General features: G+C 53.8%; 1 protein-coding gene across 6 annotated transcripts in view; it reads left to right on the forward strand.

Annotated features, from left to right (window-relative positions):
• The window catches only part of Rbfox3 (RNA binding fox-1 homolog 3), a 424,557-nt gene that overhangs the window by 387,195 nt on the left and 20,637 nt on the right, over positions 1-16,725 (forward strand). For all 6 annotated transcript variants that reach the window (XM_041635693.1, XM_041635689.1, XM_041635691.1 and 3 more), the window contains one exon: positions 14,428-14,682. In XM_041635693.1, coding sequence (XP_041491627.1) covers positions 14,428-14,682 — 255 coding nt within the window. The remainder of the gene's footprint in view (positions 1-14,427; positions 14,683-16,725) is intronic.

Consider the following 16,725-nt stretch of genomic DNA (forward strand, 5'->3'; position numbering starts at 1 on the left):
CTCCTTGCTCCCATGGGGTGGGCATCAGCAAACCATTCGTGGTTGAGTGAGCTGCAGTTGGAGGATAGGATAAACTGTGGGTACTGCCGTGACACGTACAGGGAATTGCTGGTCCAGGCTGGGGCCTCCTCCAGGATACTCCTTTTTGATTTTTCATCTTTCCACCTCCAACATGTCTGCTCTTTCCTCTGGCTCCCTTCACCTGCCCCAGGCTGTGACAATCCACAGGCATCTCTGAACCTTGACCCTCCTCCGCTCTGGGCATGTGCAGGGAGGGACTAGGCTTCCCTTGGCTTCTGTCATGCCCTCACCCGTGTGTAGGTCAGCCAGCCTCCCTGTGGGTATGGCACAGCCTTTGAGTCTCTGGCACTACCCTTGGCCACGTCACTATGTGGCCATGTGAATCAGGCCAGGTGTGGGAACCCCCCCCCCCCCCGCCCAGCGCTGAACCTGTTTGTGAACTGGACAAAGCCCCATCGTGAGGAGTGTCTGGGAATTGATGGGATCAGGGCACAGAGCCTCTGTGAGATCGGCACCCTGGCATACCATGGCGAAGAGGGCCCAAGTCTGGGAAAGGGGTCTCCTCCCAGGACCTCCCTTACTTCTTAGAGTCAGAAGCGCTCTGTGACCAACACTGTGACCTTCCTTGTATGCTTTATACCTCCTCTGCCACCCTTCTTGAGAGTCTTTTAACTATCAGAGGGAAAGCCTATGGGCTGTGATGAAATCTGGCACCTCCTGGAGATGAGAGGGCAGCCACCCGCTCCCAGTGTCATCTTGGGGGACAGGAAGAGAGGCCTTAGACCTAATCCCCACTCTCGATTCTGTGTCCACCACTCTGGCATCAGACCAACCAGAGACACCGTTACCTGCTGACCATGGCCCCTCCTGTCCCCAGGTTGAAGCAGTACTTTAGGCATGCACACAGAGAGAGGTATAGGTCAGACGTACAGCTGAGATTCGCAGGAAAGGGGGATGGGAATCTACCTTGCAGGGTAGGGACTGGCCCAGTGTGCTGGGTTCCCTTGCTGACCCCACGCATGGCACTCACTCACCCACCATCTGCCTCACTGAGATCCCACCCAGGCTCAGTGCTCAACCCAGCCCAGCGTCCTCACACTCTACAGGGCCGCAGAGGAGGGGCACAGTCAAGGGTAAAGCCTGTCTTTATGTGCCCTAGCCACTGCCTTCCCAGAGCCATCAGTGAGATGGCTCTGGCTCCTGGCTCATTTCCCCAGGCAAGACAGTGAGGCTGGGGGGCGGGGGGGGGGGGGATTTATGGCGCTTCGTTCCATGTGATTGGTATGCCGTGGGCTTGGAAGGAATTACCGCCTAATCGTGCGAAAATCCTTCCCTTGGCCTGGGGCTTTTCAGCTGAGATCTCTGCCAGCCCTAAGCAGAAAGGGGCTGGGCTGAGAGGCTGTTGGTACTGCGGTAGGATTCTCCTGGGGCTAGCCTCTACCCTGGGCATCTGTCAGAAGCTGGGCAAAGGCTCTGACAGATCCAGGAGTTCCTACTGTGTCTTGTTCCTGGAACTCCCTTGGCACCTGACGAGGCACACCAACCCTCTCTGAAAACGGCCTTAGATCACAGACTAAAAGCCATGAGATTATGAAGAGAAACAATTAGATTGAAATACAGTGAAGAGAGTAGGCAGGACTGTGGGATGCTGGGACGAGGCTGAGAGATGCCCGGCTGGTCGGGAGCACTCTGCATTTATAGCCCAGTGAATGGTGACCGTGAAGGGCAGTAGGTGCTGGTGACATGGTGGGGAGGCCCCAAGGTCCCTGCTAAAGATGAGTCTCAGGTCACACTCGCCCCCAGTGCCTGCGGTCATACACACGTGAGTGGAGATGCAGCCGGTAATGATGGAAAGAGGGCATTTCCCAGAGTGCAGACCTCCTGAGTTCTGTGCCTGAGAGTGCACAGTACTCATGGAACATGCAGGGTACATGCAGCCCACGAGACAAGCAGTACATACTTAGCCCAGGAAGCACACAGGACACATTCATCCCAGAGAAAATGAGGTACCCCCAAAACCCGTGCACACAGAGCCTATGGAACACATCAGGTCTGCAGAACACCTCACCTCAGAACATGTGGTGCACACACACAGCCCATGGGACTCATAGCCACGTGGAGCCCACACACCATGCAGTACACCTAGGCCCATGGAGCGTGCACATGGGACATACTGTGCACACAGGACCATGAAGCAGGTGCACGCATAGCATATGCTGCCTCTCAGGTGCTCCACTCATTCGGATACATCCCACCCCGATGGGACCTCATGTCTGTGTCACGGTGCAGACAAGGGAACTAGCCAAGGCATAGTTGCTCATAAGAGGTTCCTCCGCAGCAAGGAGGCCAGAGCTAGAGGGGCCACCCAACCCATGCCAAGCCTGGGCTGAGGCAGGGTGCTCAGAATGCTGCAGGGGACTGTGTCAGGAGACAAGTGTGAGCATCCCTGTGGGAAGCTGGACATCCTGGGACCTGCTGAGCGGGCTCCACATGCAGCCTTGGGTTTGCAGAAGAACCATCTCCCACCCAGGGAGGAACTCAGTCATCGTCCACCCAGGGAGAAACTCAGCCATAATCCACCCAGGGAGGAACTCAGCCCATCGTCCACCCAGGGAGGAACTCAGCCCATCGTCCACCCAGTGGGAACTCAGCCCATCGTCCACCCAGTGGGGAACTCAGCCATCGTCCACCCAGTGGGGAACTCAGCCATCGTCCACCCAGTGGGGAACTCAGCCATCGTCCACCCAGTGGGGAACTCAGCCCATCGTCCACCCAGTGGGGAACTCAGCCCATCGTCCACCCAGGGGGGAACTCAGCCCATCGTCCACCCAGGGAGGAACTCAGCCCATCGTCCACCCAGTGGGGAACTCAGCCATCGTCCACCCAGTGGCCTCCACAACACTGTGAGAGCCCTGCGGCCTCCTAGAAAACCACAAGTTGTGAAGCAGAAAGAAAGGACAAGAGTCGGAATTTGGGTCTAACAGAGCGAAGGCAGCAGGGACCCCCAGTTCTCATTGCTGACAGCAAGTGGCAAGCTAATCTGCTGAGTGACTCTAGCCTTTGGTGCCTGGCCACTGCCTGAGATGCTGCCTAGATCAGCCCCAAAGTCCCTCCAGGCTCCAGGGAGAAAGAAAGGAAGATCTTCATGGCACTGGGGTCCTCTGGGAATCAGGTCAGTGTGGACTCTGAAGCCTTCATGGAGAAGATGAGACATGAGCAAGAAGGCCTTGTGGGCCCTTGATGGAGTCATATGTGGTGTAGCAGTGGGTCCAGCATCCCTAATTAGTGACCCTAGGTGGGCTGAGGAGACAGGGTAGGCTGGAGATGGAGGGAGAGCAAGTGCCTTGAGAAGACCCCTGCCCCAGCCTTGGAGCCTTCCCTGCCCCGAGCCCTTCACATGACTACATCTAGGCCTCCTATCATGTTTACCCCACAATCCCCAGTTTCCCGGCATTCCTGCTAAGCAAAGAGACGCACCAAAGCCCAAGGCTGGCCCTCCTCGACTCCTAGGGTGCTGGAGTCCCAGAACAAGCTCCTATTGGGCTTCTGTCCCCAGCTACATCTTGAGTGACTTCAGACTGACTGCACGAAGTAGTCACACCAAAGCGTTTACACCAAGGCAATGGGCAGACACTGTGGCAGAGCTATGTCCCCAGAGCTCATATTAAATATTCCCCAGGACACCACTGCCTTCCTGGTACAACCCTAGAGATTCTGGGTCAGGACATCCACACCGCAGAGACCCTGAGGACACAGAAGCAGAGGGAACACTACATATTCTCGTCTGAACAGTAGTCCATACCTACCAAGTAGAGTCAGATGGCAGAATCAAGCAGGCCTGTTTAAAATCTAGGTTGACCATGGGTTGGCTGTGTCTCCTGCCTACTCTGAGTTTCTTCACTAATATGGAAAATGCCAGTTCAAGGGACTATTCTGTGGCCAAAGGATCGTGTGGTTATAGCCTGACTCAGTGCTGAAGCCCCCTGAGTTCTCACACCACCAGCGGCTGCCACCACAGTCAGCCGTCACCTTCCTGAGCACCTGCTATGTGTCTGAGAGGGTGGAGGCACCAGCCCTTGAGCTCAGGGTCTCCGGGTCCAGAGATCCACCCTTTTTTATTTTATTTTATTGATTTTTGTTTAGCTCTACATTTTCCTCTGCTCTCCTCCCTGCCTCTCCCCTCCCCTTCAACCCTCTCCCAAGGTCCCCATGCTCCCAATTTACTCAGGAGATCTTGTCTTTTTCTACTTCCCATGTAGATTAGATCTGTGTAAGTCTCTCTTAGGATCCTCATTGTTGTCTAGGTTCTCTGGGATTGTGATTTGTAGGCCAGTTTTCTTTGCTTTATGTTTAAAAACCACTTATGAGTGAGTACATGTGATGATTGTCTTTCTGGGTCTGGGTTACTTCACTAAAATAATGTTTTCTAGCTCCATCCATTTGCCTGCAAAATTCAAGCTGCCGTTATTTTTTTCTGCTGTGTAGTACTCCATTGTGTAAATGTACCACATTTTCCTTATCCATTCTTCGGTCGAGGGGCATTTAGGTTGTTTCCAGGTTCTGGCTATGACAAACAAAGCTGCTATGAACATAGTTGAGCACATGTCCTTGTGGCACAATTGAGCATCCTTTGGGTATATACTCAAAAGTGGTATTAACTGCGTCTTGAGGAAGGTTGTTTCCTCATTTTCTGAGAAATCACCACACTAACATCCAAAGGGGTTGTACCAACTTGCATCCCCACCAGCAATGCAGAAGTGTTCCCTTTTCCCCACAACCTCTCCGGCATAAGTTGTTATCAGTGTTTTTGATCTTGGCCATTCCTACAGGTGTAAGATGGAATCTCAGAGTTGTTTTGATTTGCATTTCTCTGTTGACTAAGGATGTTGAACATTTCCTTAAGTGTCTTTTGGCCATTTTAGATTCCTCTGTTGAGAGTCCTCTGTTTAGGTCTGTACTCCATTTTTTTTTTATTAGATTATTTGTTTTTTGGATGACCAATTTCTTGAGTTCTGTGTATATTTTGGAGATCAGACTTCTGTCTGATGTGGGGTTAGTGAAGATCTTTTTCCATTCTGTAGGCTGTCGTTTTGTCTTGTTGACCATATCCTTCACTTTACAGAAGCTTTTCAGTTTCAGGAGGTCCCATTTATTAATTGTTTCTCTCAGTGTCTGTGCTGCTGGGGTTATATTTAGGAAGTGGTTCCCTGTGCCAATGCATTCAAGTGTACTTCCCACTTTCTCTTCTATAAGGTTCAGTGTGGCTGGCTTTATGTTGAGGTCTTTGATCCATTTGGACTTGAGTTTTGTGCATGGTGATAGATATGGGTCTATTTTCATTCTTCTACATGTTGATATCCAGTTATGCCCACACTACTTGTTAAATATGCTTTCTTTTTTCCATTTGATATTTTTTGCTTCTTTGTCAAAAATCAGGTGTTCAAAGGTGTGTGGATTAATATCCAGGTCTTCAATTCGGTTCCACTGGTCCTCCTGTCTGTTTTTATCAGAGCTCCATCCTCAACAGCGAGGTTCTAGAACATTCTGGCAGCTCAGACTGGAAAAAGACCCATGTTCTCGTTTGCTTCGGCATACAGGTTATGGTCCATCACAGAGGGGAGCCAACGCAGGAGCTTAAACAGGAACCTGGAAGCAGGAACTGAAGCAGAAACCGAGGAGGAGCACACTGCTTACTGACTGGCTCCTCCTGGCTTCCTCAGTCTGCTTGCTTGTACGATCCAGGAACATGTGCCCGGGGGTGATACCACCCATGGCAGGTTGGGCTTTCCTGCATCAATTAGCAATTAAGAAAGGAGAAGGAGAGGAAGGGAGGAGAATGAGACGCCTCACAAGCATGCCCACAGATTGGTCTGATGGAGACACTCCCCCTGTTGAGATTCCCTCTTCTCAGGTGACTCTAGTTAGGGTCAAGTTGATGGAAACTAACCACCACAGACTGTGAGCTAGGGAGATATCCCGCTTCCATGCTAAGGGAGCAACTGAGGCAGAAGGCAAGAACCCGGGAGAGAGAGCAGGCTGAGCCCTGGGTCCACAGGGCCGCTGCACCCACCGTAGGCCCCTCTTCTGTTCCTCCAGCATTCTCTTTAAGTTCATTTCCACACCCATAGGAAAACAGCACCACCTCGTCTGTTCCACAGGAAACGTTTGTATGAATCACCAAAGGGATACTTGGTGCTGATTCAGGAGCATCCAGCTGTCATGGGGCCACACAGGAAGTCCCGGTGTTAAGGGAAACCACCTCCACCTTCTGCCCCAAAAGAGGGGTGATTGGTTAGCCCAGATGGGGTGGTACAGCTCCAGTTACTTCATGTCTGTCAAGCATATGCCTGGCTGTCGCCTGAGGACAAACCTCAGCTTACTGCTGTCCTTCAGGCCCCAGGGACCTGGCACCAAGCATGGAATGCATTTGGTGAGCAGTGCCACACACCACTCGCTCTCTGGTTGGTACGACCCAGAGGATACCAGTCCTGCAGCCCTCACGAGGAAATGTGGACTCATGAACTCAGCCCCCTTTTCACTCAAAGTTCCTGGGATCTGGGGACACAAGACCCTGGCATCAGGCTCACTCTACGCCCCCCCCCATTTGTGTATTCAGACCCATCTTGACTATCCTTCCTGGAGCACTTTGATCACAACAGGACGCCTTCTCCAGAGCCATGGCGATCCAGCAGTGTGGCCGCAGGAACACAGGCAGATCTCTGACATGGGATCACCAAGGTGATGCCCAGTGGCTGCCAGTGTCTTCCCTGGACATCAGCATGTCCATTCCTCTTAGATAACCTTTTCTTTGTCCTTAAAATTATACTGCCCTGTAACGCGCACTATTGAAAATGAAAAGAAAATAGAAGTGTCACCCCTGAGATTTTCTGGCCCCTGATTGACCACCTCTTTCTGCTCCCTGGCTTCTCTAGGCATCTGTTTTCTTCTTGTCCCTTGTCACCTTACCTCTAGCCACCCCCAGAGGCCCACATCTGCTCTTAACCAGGACCACTGAGCACACATGGACTGTACCTCTGAGCTTCCCTTCTATAGGTGGGCATTAAGAAGAGATGCGACTCTCAGCTCCGGTGTAGGCATTACCACCACATTCTAGAGATAATAGCTGTGGGGTCAGTATCTGGTCCAGATACCTGTCTCAGATTCTATTTACCTGCAATTCTTCACCTGGCAGGTAGGGGGCGATATTCAACTCCTGGGTCTGTGCAAGGAACAGCTAAACTGGGTGATGCTGTGCTAGATGATTCTGCTCATATGAGAAACAGCCTACAGGGGACGAATCCGTAACTTCTGCATAGACCCAGGTGTCTGGCAGAAGTTTCTACAGAGAAGATGCCATCTCTATGAATGGCATGACAGAAGGAAACTTCTCACTGGTAGTGACAGACTGGGCTGGTCTCTTGTTGTCACCTTCTATCCAAAAGGCTTGGAGTATTTCATTTGTTCAATGACAGCCAGAGGCAATGGTCATGCCTGGTGTCCAGAAAGATGGACCCAGCTCCACATGAGTGCCCCCTTTAGGTGGGGCTGGGGACAGGACCATCCTTGCTTCCATGCTGGGGAGATCACTGGTGTCTGTTAATTTTCTGTTCCTGTGACAAAACACCTGGCAAAAGTAATCAGCCTTCGGGTGGAAAGGTTTATTCTGGACACAGTTTGGGGGCACATGGGAAGGCATGGCAGCAGGAGCGTCAGGCAGTTGGTGACACTGCACCCATCATCAGGAAGTGGAGAACATTGGTGCTCAGCCCGCATTCTCCTTTGTATTCCATTCAGGATGCCAGCCTACGGAATGATGTTGCCCGCACTCACCGTGGGTCTTCCTCCCTCAGTGAAATATCCCTGGAAACACCCTCACAGACATGCCCAGGAGTGTGCCTCCTAGGTCATTCCAAACCAGCCACGCTGACGGTGACAGATAACCATCCTAACACCTGAGTGTGTCACAGGAGCTGGGGACTAGAACCCGGACCACCCGCTGGCTGGAGGGTAGCCCCAAGGGCAGCCAGTCTGCCTCACAGAACCTGAATCCTTCAAAGGGTTGGGTAGGCCAGGGAAGTTCAGAGCAGGTACTTCTGCCCTTTGGACTCCCGTCACCATGCAGTAGCAGTCCCTGCCCTGGGCGGGTCTCTCTGCCCCAGCCTCTTTCTGGGCTTTGGAAAGTTGACATGTCACCGTCCTGTGCTAGTTCCTCTTGCCCCAGGCCCCTCTTCCCATCACCCGTCCAGATATGCATGAGCCCATTCCCACAGCCAGTGTGGCAGGGTGGAGGAACTGGGAATGGGGCTCTCTCGCTTCCTGACCCACATAGCCTCTGCCCCAGCATCCATGCCTTCAAGCCACCGTGAGGATTTGGGTGGCTGTGAGGGTCCATGCTTATGCAGTTAGAGACATGCAATGAGGGTCCATCTCAGGGAACATAGGTGACCCAAGACAGTGACCCTCGTGGCAGCGTGGTGATGAGGCTGGGGCTCCCCTGTTCTGCCTTCCTCACTGTTGCCTGGAGCGGGCTTTGCCCAGGAGTGGGAAGAAATGGCCCCGTGCCCATTTCCCCCACCCAACAGCATGGCCGGTGGACCTTGGGCAGGCAGCACCCTCTCTCCAGGGGTGAGGAGTCCGAGAGCAATTATCTTAATTGTCCTGGAGGGCCTGAGAGCAGAGAGAGCCAGCAAGACTGCAGAGGGCAAGTGGCCAGCTGTCCAGGGAGCGGCTCCAGCTGCTGTCAGGCCTCCAACTTTCTGTCTTCTCCATCAGCACACACCCTGAGCACCTTCCCTTGCCTGGCACCCTACGTACAGACTACAGGACACGGACCGGGGAAGCTGGGCCAGCGACGCAGAGACCACAGGCCTCCTTAGCCACAAACCCTGCAGAAGAAGGGACTTTATGGGGGACAAGTCATTGTCACATTCCATAGCTAGGGACCAAAAAAGATTAAGGCCACGTCCAGGCCCATCCAGCTATGGAGGTGATGGGCCAATGCCTGGGGTCCAGATTCAAAGGCATAGGCATCCAAATGCAAGTGCCCAGGCCACGCTGCTGGGTTTGGCAGGTAGCCACAAGGCTTCCCATTCCAGCACGAAGGGAACCCGTTCATTCCATTGTTTCACCCAGACACAAGAGGTGCAGGTAGCCCACCCACTCCTGTTGAGTATAGGGGACAAGTAGCATGACCACCAGGGACAGCAAGAGGAAGAAGCCATGAAGGTGGGAGACTCAGAGAGGGGCTTCCATGAGAGGAAGCCAGGGGAGAAAGTGTCCCACCCAGACTGACTGCCTCCCCACCCCAACCCCCTGGAAGCCAGAGGACAAGGTGTCCCAGCTCTCAGAGCTCAAGGCAGAAAATACCAGGATCTAATGAGAGAGATACAAGGAGCAGCAGCTTGTAGCCCCACCCCTCTGCCTTCTTCCCACACCCACGCCAGTTCCAGCCCTCTGTGTATCACCCTGAGTCCTTCAGGGATGGATCCAGAGACCCCTCAAAGGCACAGACTCATCAGACCCTATAATAGGGGCTTCAAGTGTTTCCACAAATACTGCTGAAATTGCACCATTTCAAAGCATCGAGGATGGACAAAGCTCAGAGAGTAAAGGCCCTCGTCACAAAAGCCTGATGACCTGAGTTCTGTCCTGGAATCCACATAAAGGTGGGAGGAGAGAACTGGCGCCCTCCACACACATGCTGTGACATGCATGTCCCCATAGACTTCATGCACACACACAATAATAAATTTTTAAAACTGAAAATTGCAGCATCAAGTCCAGGTATTATGGAGACCATAGTTGGTATCATTTATCTGGCCCAACATCAAGCCCAGGTCAGCACTGGGGTGCACCTATGGTGTGAACTGAGGGAGCCATTCCAGATGTGCTGATGAATGCCTGACCTGGGACCCCCTCTCTCTTGGGACAGCCCCAGCCCTGGGGAGTCCCGTGATATGGCCGGTTTCCAGCCAGCGAGGTGAGCTTACTCACCTGGAGCCATTGAGATGCTCCCAGCTTGCTGGAATGAGCTGGGTCCATCCAGCTCCAACTTACCTCCGTAGGTTGCTCCCAGTCTCCCACCTAGTCTTCAGAAGCCACGTGGGTGACAGATCTCTGCCACCGTCCCCACTCTGTGCCTCACGCACTCTGTCCCTTCACGTGCACTTAGATCCCTCGGTAAAAATAACAGCTGTGGTACCTGTCCTGGGAGAGATGGAGAATATCCTGGGCTGGTCTTCCAGAGTGTGAGTGGAGCTTCTAATGAAGCCTCCTAAAAACCTGAAATCCAAAGGTGTCAAGCTTCACAGTCCTAAACTAGAGCCTGTTAGAGGCAGGTGACCCCTGAGGCCACCTTCTGGGCGAGAACTCTGACCGTTTCACAGAGCTAAGCCAATGGGCGACTGTGTCTACACAGACAGCTCTTTTCATACACCTAAATCTGTTCTTTCCTCATGGGTACCTCTTTGTCACCATTTCCCTGTGTGACACATGGGACTCTGACCCTAGAGAGTCAGTGCAGCCAGGCAGACACAGCGCCTGTTCCCCCGAGACCGTGTCCCATCCTGCAGGGTAGGAGATAGACAGTGAGCTGATATAATAAACATCTGGATTCGGGCTCCCAGACTGAGGAGAATATGGGTCAAGGGATGGTGAGTGCTGATCCGGGGACCCTGATTTACAAAGGCTCCCTGAGAATGCAGTACTGAGAACATGAGAGCACCCCAAGGGTCTAATGGAAGAACATCCCCACAGGAGGAAGAGCCAGGGGGAGTGACCTGAGCCAGGAGCAGCAGGGACATTTGTGTCTACACAAAAGAAGCCAAGTGGGCAGGAATTCGGGGTGCTGTGAGGACTTGAGGTTTCACTCCACAGGGAACAGACTAGAGGGGCTGGAACAGAGCCGGAAGTCTGGAAGGACAAGGCAGAGTGGAAGCCCTGACTTGGTCAAAGTAGTTGGATTCTGAGTTCCTGAAGGCAGAGTTAGAGTTGCTGAGGGACTGTGGATTGTAATAGAGCTGCCACTGTGTCCTGAATCCTGAATGCTGAGCTCTCGACCCAGGGGAGAGGGATGTGTGTCCCAGAATGGGAAGACTTTTGGAGCAGCAGGTCCAATGTGGCGTCACAAGGAAACCAAATTGTAAGCCGTGTGAGGTGCTGACATTCTGGTAAGACCTTGGACGTATGCACATGATCTCGTCTAATCCACACACATGGTAGATGCTTGCTTCCACACTTCACAGCTGAGCAGATGGAGGTAGAGACAACAGGCCACTGCCCTCCATGGAGAACTGCACCCTGTCCCAGGAGGACCCTGGAGGAGAGGGCAATGACAGAGTTCAGATCCTAGGAGATGTAGCTCGAATGTAGCACGAATTCTAATAATAAAAACCTGGAGTCAGATATTAGGGGGTGAAAGCTGAGAGATCAGAGAAGCAGAGCAGCCAGCCACTAGGGAGTTCTTACCTCTACCAGTGCTCAGACCGAGGGAGCTGTCCTGTTCTCTACAAATTCTCAGACCACTGCTGTCTCTACGAAACCTCAGACTGCATCTGAGCTCCCGTCTCCTCCCGCCTTATATTCCTCTCTCCACCGAGCCACATCACTCCCATGTCCACCTCCCTAATGCTGGGATTAAAGCCATGTGACCCCAAGTGCTGGGATCACCTTTGTGTGAGCTCTGTTTCTATTTTAGACAGATTCAATCTCGTGTAGTCCAGGGTGGCTTTGAACTCACAGAGATCCATCTGCCTCGGTCTCCTGAGTGCTGGGATTAAAGGTGTGTGCCACCACTGCCCAGCCTCTATGGCTAGCTAGGGGCATAGCTCTGCACTCTGATCTTCAAGCAAGCTTTATTTGTTAGATTACAAACAAAATATCACTCCATACAGTGATGACTGCTTGAACTCCTAAGCCACCAGGTGGTTCAGGTCACCTCTGAGCATAAAGTCTCACCATCTACAGGTGGTCACTGTGGTACCCTGGACCAGGGGGTGCAGAATAAATGGGTGTAACTGGGTGATATCTCCCTGTTGTATATTTCTCCCTCCTCATGCTGAGGATGGCTGTGGTCCCAAGTGACCCTCAGACCTGGCTACAGACTCATCACTCAAGGGCTTTAAGACGATGCCAGGGCACCACCCCAGGCAACTGAAGTGAAAGCCACCCAGGAGGAGTGGTGAAGCCATATCAGTTAGTGAAGGTTCTCATCAAATATTTACAGGGGAATTGATTTCCCTGGCGTCTGCCAGGCCGCTGACAGGCCTCTCCCTTCCTCCCCCTCACCTTCCACACCCGGTGGCCTCCTATCCTATCCTGCCATGCCCCGTTGGCCATCCCGGGTGCTAGATGCTCTCCACCCGTGCATGGCATTCCCATCTCTGCCCAGCCCTCCAACACCCCCTTCCACAAGCCACTTTACCCATTTTGAATGCCAGCATGTCTGGTAACAGTGGGAAGTATGACTTCTAGACCTAGCTCTATGGAGCAGCCAGTTGGGAATCTCAGGCAAGGGGGTTTGCTGTGCTCAGGTGTGAGAGGAAAGTGGGGGGAGAGGCGATGTGAGGCATACCCCTCTCTTCAGAGCTTACACGCTGTCCCAGTTTTGAGCTTCTGCATAGACAGGGAAGAGACCAAGCAGCTTCACTGGGGGGTGAGAGGTGGGGGGAAGGACAGAGTAGAGAAGGAGGGAAGAAAGAGAACTTGGGTACCGGAGACTATCGACTTGGTGAATCTGGTCCAGGGTGACTGGCTTTGGGTGCTTTAGGGAGCAGGGCAAGGCTAACACTCATGGTTAGTGACCAGACAGACAGGGTTGGTGCCAGGTCAGACAGACCCTTCACACTTGCTGTGGCCTTGTGGTGGCCAGGACCCTTGAGCACCGTCGCAATGGATCCAGCCTCTGGACAGCTGTGGCCTTCAGCAAACCTGGTGAAACAGGCCTGTTCTTGCTTCCCAGGGTAACCCAGGCCTGGCTTGGGCCAGGCGCACCCCAAGATGCAAAGGAAGCAGCTACTGGGAGAATAAGCGGAAGCCTGGTGATGTGTATGGGCAAGGCCAAAGCCGAGTGTAGACTCTGGTGGGAGAGGCTCTCGTCAGTGAGCATGGGGCATTAAAGCACATGGGATCAGCTATGGGGAACAGAGGGTACTGGAGAGAGTCCCACAGGCTGACACTTGCCTGCTACCCCAAGTCTGAGGTGGACACAGCCAGAATGAGAGGCCAGTCATGCAACTGGCAAAGGGGTTGGGCAGACACAAAGGAAAATGGGAAAGAGACCCCCCCCCCTCCTCCACCTTGTGCCCATACTTAAGTAGGTTCTCACTAAATGAAGTATCTTGTACTTTGGGCCATAGGGGAGTCCATGTTGGGCGGGCATGCGTGGAAGGAGGCACCCCTGTCTGTCTCCCTTCCTCACCTTATCAGAGACACTCAGCAATGACATGATTTCTTGCTGATGACCCCTTGGGGGTGTGCTCCTATGGGAGACATTGCCTGCCCAGAGGGGATGACACAGGGACTATGTCTCCCAGCAGTGAACCAGTCTCTTCCCTCTCCGGCCTCTCCTGCACTGGCTCTGCAGGACAGAAGCCTAGGCTGAAGGAAGGGCCCCTCGCTGCGCTGCTTGTCTGCCTATACTGACTTTTCCTCACCAGTGCCTAAGAGGCATGGGGTGGAGCCCAGACCTGCATCCCCAGCCACCAGGCTCCCTGGTGATGCTGACACCAGGGACCCAGGCACCAGCTTTGAGAGTCACTGCGGAGGCCTTGCTGGGGGTTGGGGGTCAGCATCGAAGGGGTGCACATCACTTCTCTGGGCTACAGACTTTCAAGGGGGCAGGAAAGAATTTTGACAAGATCTTGGAGACCTGGCTATCGTGGTCACCCTGTCGCTATGTGTTCTGCTCCTGCTCAATCAAGGTGAACTATGCAGCCACCCATTCTATTGGGAAACCACAGCATGGGGCCCCAAGAGGGAAGAGACTTGGTAGCAAGAGAACAGGGTGTTGCTTGAATGCCTGGATACCCATATCCAGGGAATGCTGGTTTTCAGTGGCCACTATTATTAGGGGACGCCAGGTGGAGGACGTGAAGTTCAATCCATGTTGGCTCCTGTAGTGAGTCCGCAGTGATCTTGATAGAAGATGGTTGGTTTTGAAATCTAGGTGGCAGAACAGAATTCTGAAGTTGCGTGGTCACATCCAACAAGTATAAGCCAGGAGTGCCTTCTGCCGGTACCTCTATCCTGGCACCTCCCGCAGCTCAGCTAGGGGAGCCCCATCCTGAGGACCTGGGAGACGGCACGGGAAGTAGTGTGTGGAAATCACGAGCCTGAATTGAAAGTCAACATCCCCCATCACTGGCTTCCAAAGGTCCTAACCACGGCTTTGCTCTTCTCTACCTGCAGGGCAATCAGGACGCCACGGCCCCTCCTGAAGCGATGGCCCAGCCCTACCCCCCTGCCCAGTACCCCCCTCCGCCTCAGAATGGAATCCCAGCTGAATACGCCCCGCCTCCACCACACCCCACACAGGACTACTCCGGCCAGACCCCAGTCCCCCCAGAGCATGGCATGACCCTCTACACACCAGCACAGACGCACCCTGAGCAGCCAGGCACCGAGGCCAGTACACAGCCCATTGCTGGGACCCAGACAGTGCCGGTAAGAGACCCTTCCCACAATGGTCAGCCCCGGACTGTGGGGCAGAGTGTCCCCAGTACATGCTGGCTGGGCAGAACTTTCTAGAAAGGACCTCTAGATACATAAGGAGGGCCAGACTTCAATGTTGGGCATCTGCCCCAGAGATCTTCACCCCAGAGAGCCTGCTTCCAGTCCCAGACTTCAGGTACTTCATATCCAACACCAGGGTTCCCTGCAGTGAGCAAGTGCCACCAAGGGGCCATAGAATGGGGTAGTGACCTCACTCACCCCAAGCTGTCTCTGGCTTCAGGCAAACTCTCACCTCATCTGGGAGGTGGGGAGGGTGGTGGAGGCTACAGAGGTCCTGTTAAGGGGAAGTTAGAGCCAGAGGTTTGGGCTGCCTAGGGTCTCAGGAGAAAGTCAGGGTGGGCAGTGAACGGTGGGCGGCTGCAGAGCTGTCTCCGGTTGCAGGCCCCCCTGTCTTTTCTAATCACTTGTAATCTACCTGCTTGGCTGCCCTCCAATCAGATAGCTTCAATTACGCGGTTGTAATGCAGCTCGGAGGCGAAAGTGCTGAGCGCGGCACTTCTCAGATTTCCTCATGGAGAAAGGAGTGGGAAAATAGAGCCGCCTGGGTGGGGGCTGTGTCCCACAGCCCCCTCCCAGGCTCTGTCCTGGAGCCCCCTCCCAGGCCCTGGCCGCTGCTACAGCTGCTCAGGCCTCTCTGGCTCTTCCCATTACGTTCGCTGTGGGCCTTCCCCTCCTTGTTCTGGGGCTTTGGGTTCATCCACCCATCCCTGCTGGCTCCATCCCAGCAGCTGACTGCTGGCTGGCAGGGCCTGGGCAGGAGGCCAGCTCACTCTGCTCTCCCCAGGCAGAGTGGCACCACCCTGGCGTCTCCCCAGGGGTCCTCCAGCTGTGCTCCCTTAACCTTATCCCCACATCCAGCCTGCCTCCACAGATGTGGTGCAGACCCAAATACTGCCCTCTGTGCATGGGCAGGGACCTCCTCCACCATCCCCCCCTGCCACCCCCAACCCTCTGCGGAGAGTCTGCCCACTGTAGCTGGGCTACCCCTGACCTTATTCCATGCCCGGCCAATGGTCTTCCTACGCCGGCACTGCCTGCCTGAGCCTGCTCTGAATCTGGCAGAAGCCCCACCCCAGTGCATCTGATCCCCCCTCCCCCAGCCACCAGGATTCTTGCAGCTGTGGGCCACAGGCTGAAAAAGCCAAACCCCTAGATTACAGAATTGGAGATCTGGCTCCAAGTCGTCAAGTCCACATATACCCCCTTCATGCTTAGGATAGACAGGTGACCCCAAAGTTAAAGCGGTTCACCATGGATAAGCACAGCCATGTGGTCCAGCTCTTCTCTGCTAGACTTTAGCAGACAATCCCCTCTGACAAACCACTTATAAATAAATGGGGGGGTCCTCTCGTGAGCCGTGGGCCTTCAGCTGGTCAGAAGCAGGTCATTGTCGCACATGGCATAAGGAGGGCACAGATAACTTTATAATGCAACAGCAGAAACCAGCACTGAGGCCTCTGGACACCAGACCGACACAACTACCAGGATCTGAGTCAACTGCTCTGCCCTGCATAACACAGGCCGAGTGCCAGGCTTCGAGGCAGTTCTGCGGTGCAGAGAGGGTGTGACCAGCCCTGTCCTTTGGGTTCCTCTAGTCAAAGGCAGAGATGTCAGGACGCTGGGAGCTGGGGCAAGGACTTGCTGCCAGGGAGCACTGGAAGCAAGCTGAATTTTGAGGCTTGGCACCCAAGGGACATACCTGTACCAGAGAATATCAGATCCACGTGGAACATGCCCTCTAGACTGTCCTGATCTCGGTCTCAGCGTTCAGGTCCTATAAAGGTATCAGGGTCAAGGTATCAGATCTTCTAAATATGTCTGTTTCACCATGAGGGCAGACCTGTCGATCTGACCTGGGAAGGTAGAAGGTGCTAGACTAGCAAGAGGACATTGAAGACACTGAGGAATGGCCCTCTCTCCAAAAAACCACAGGTGCCTGGGGGCCTCGCTCTCTTACTGAGGAGCACTTACCCA

The sequence above is a fragment of the Microtus oregoni genome, unplaced genomic scaffold (assembly GCF_018167655.1).
Source record: "Microtus oregoni isolate MIOR12 unplaced genomic scaffold, Mior012 000048F_ref0000485, whole genome shotgun sequence".
NCBI classification, from domain to species: domain Eukaryota; kingdom Metazoa; phylum Chordata; class Mammalia; order Rodentia; family Cricetidae; genus Microtus; species Microtus oregoni.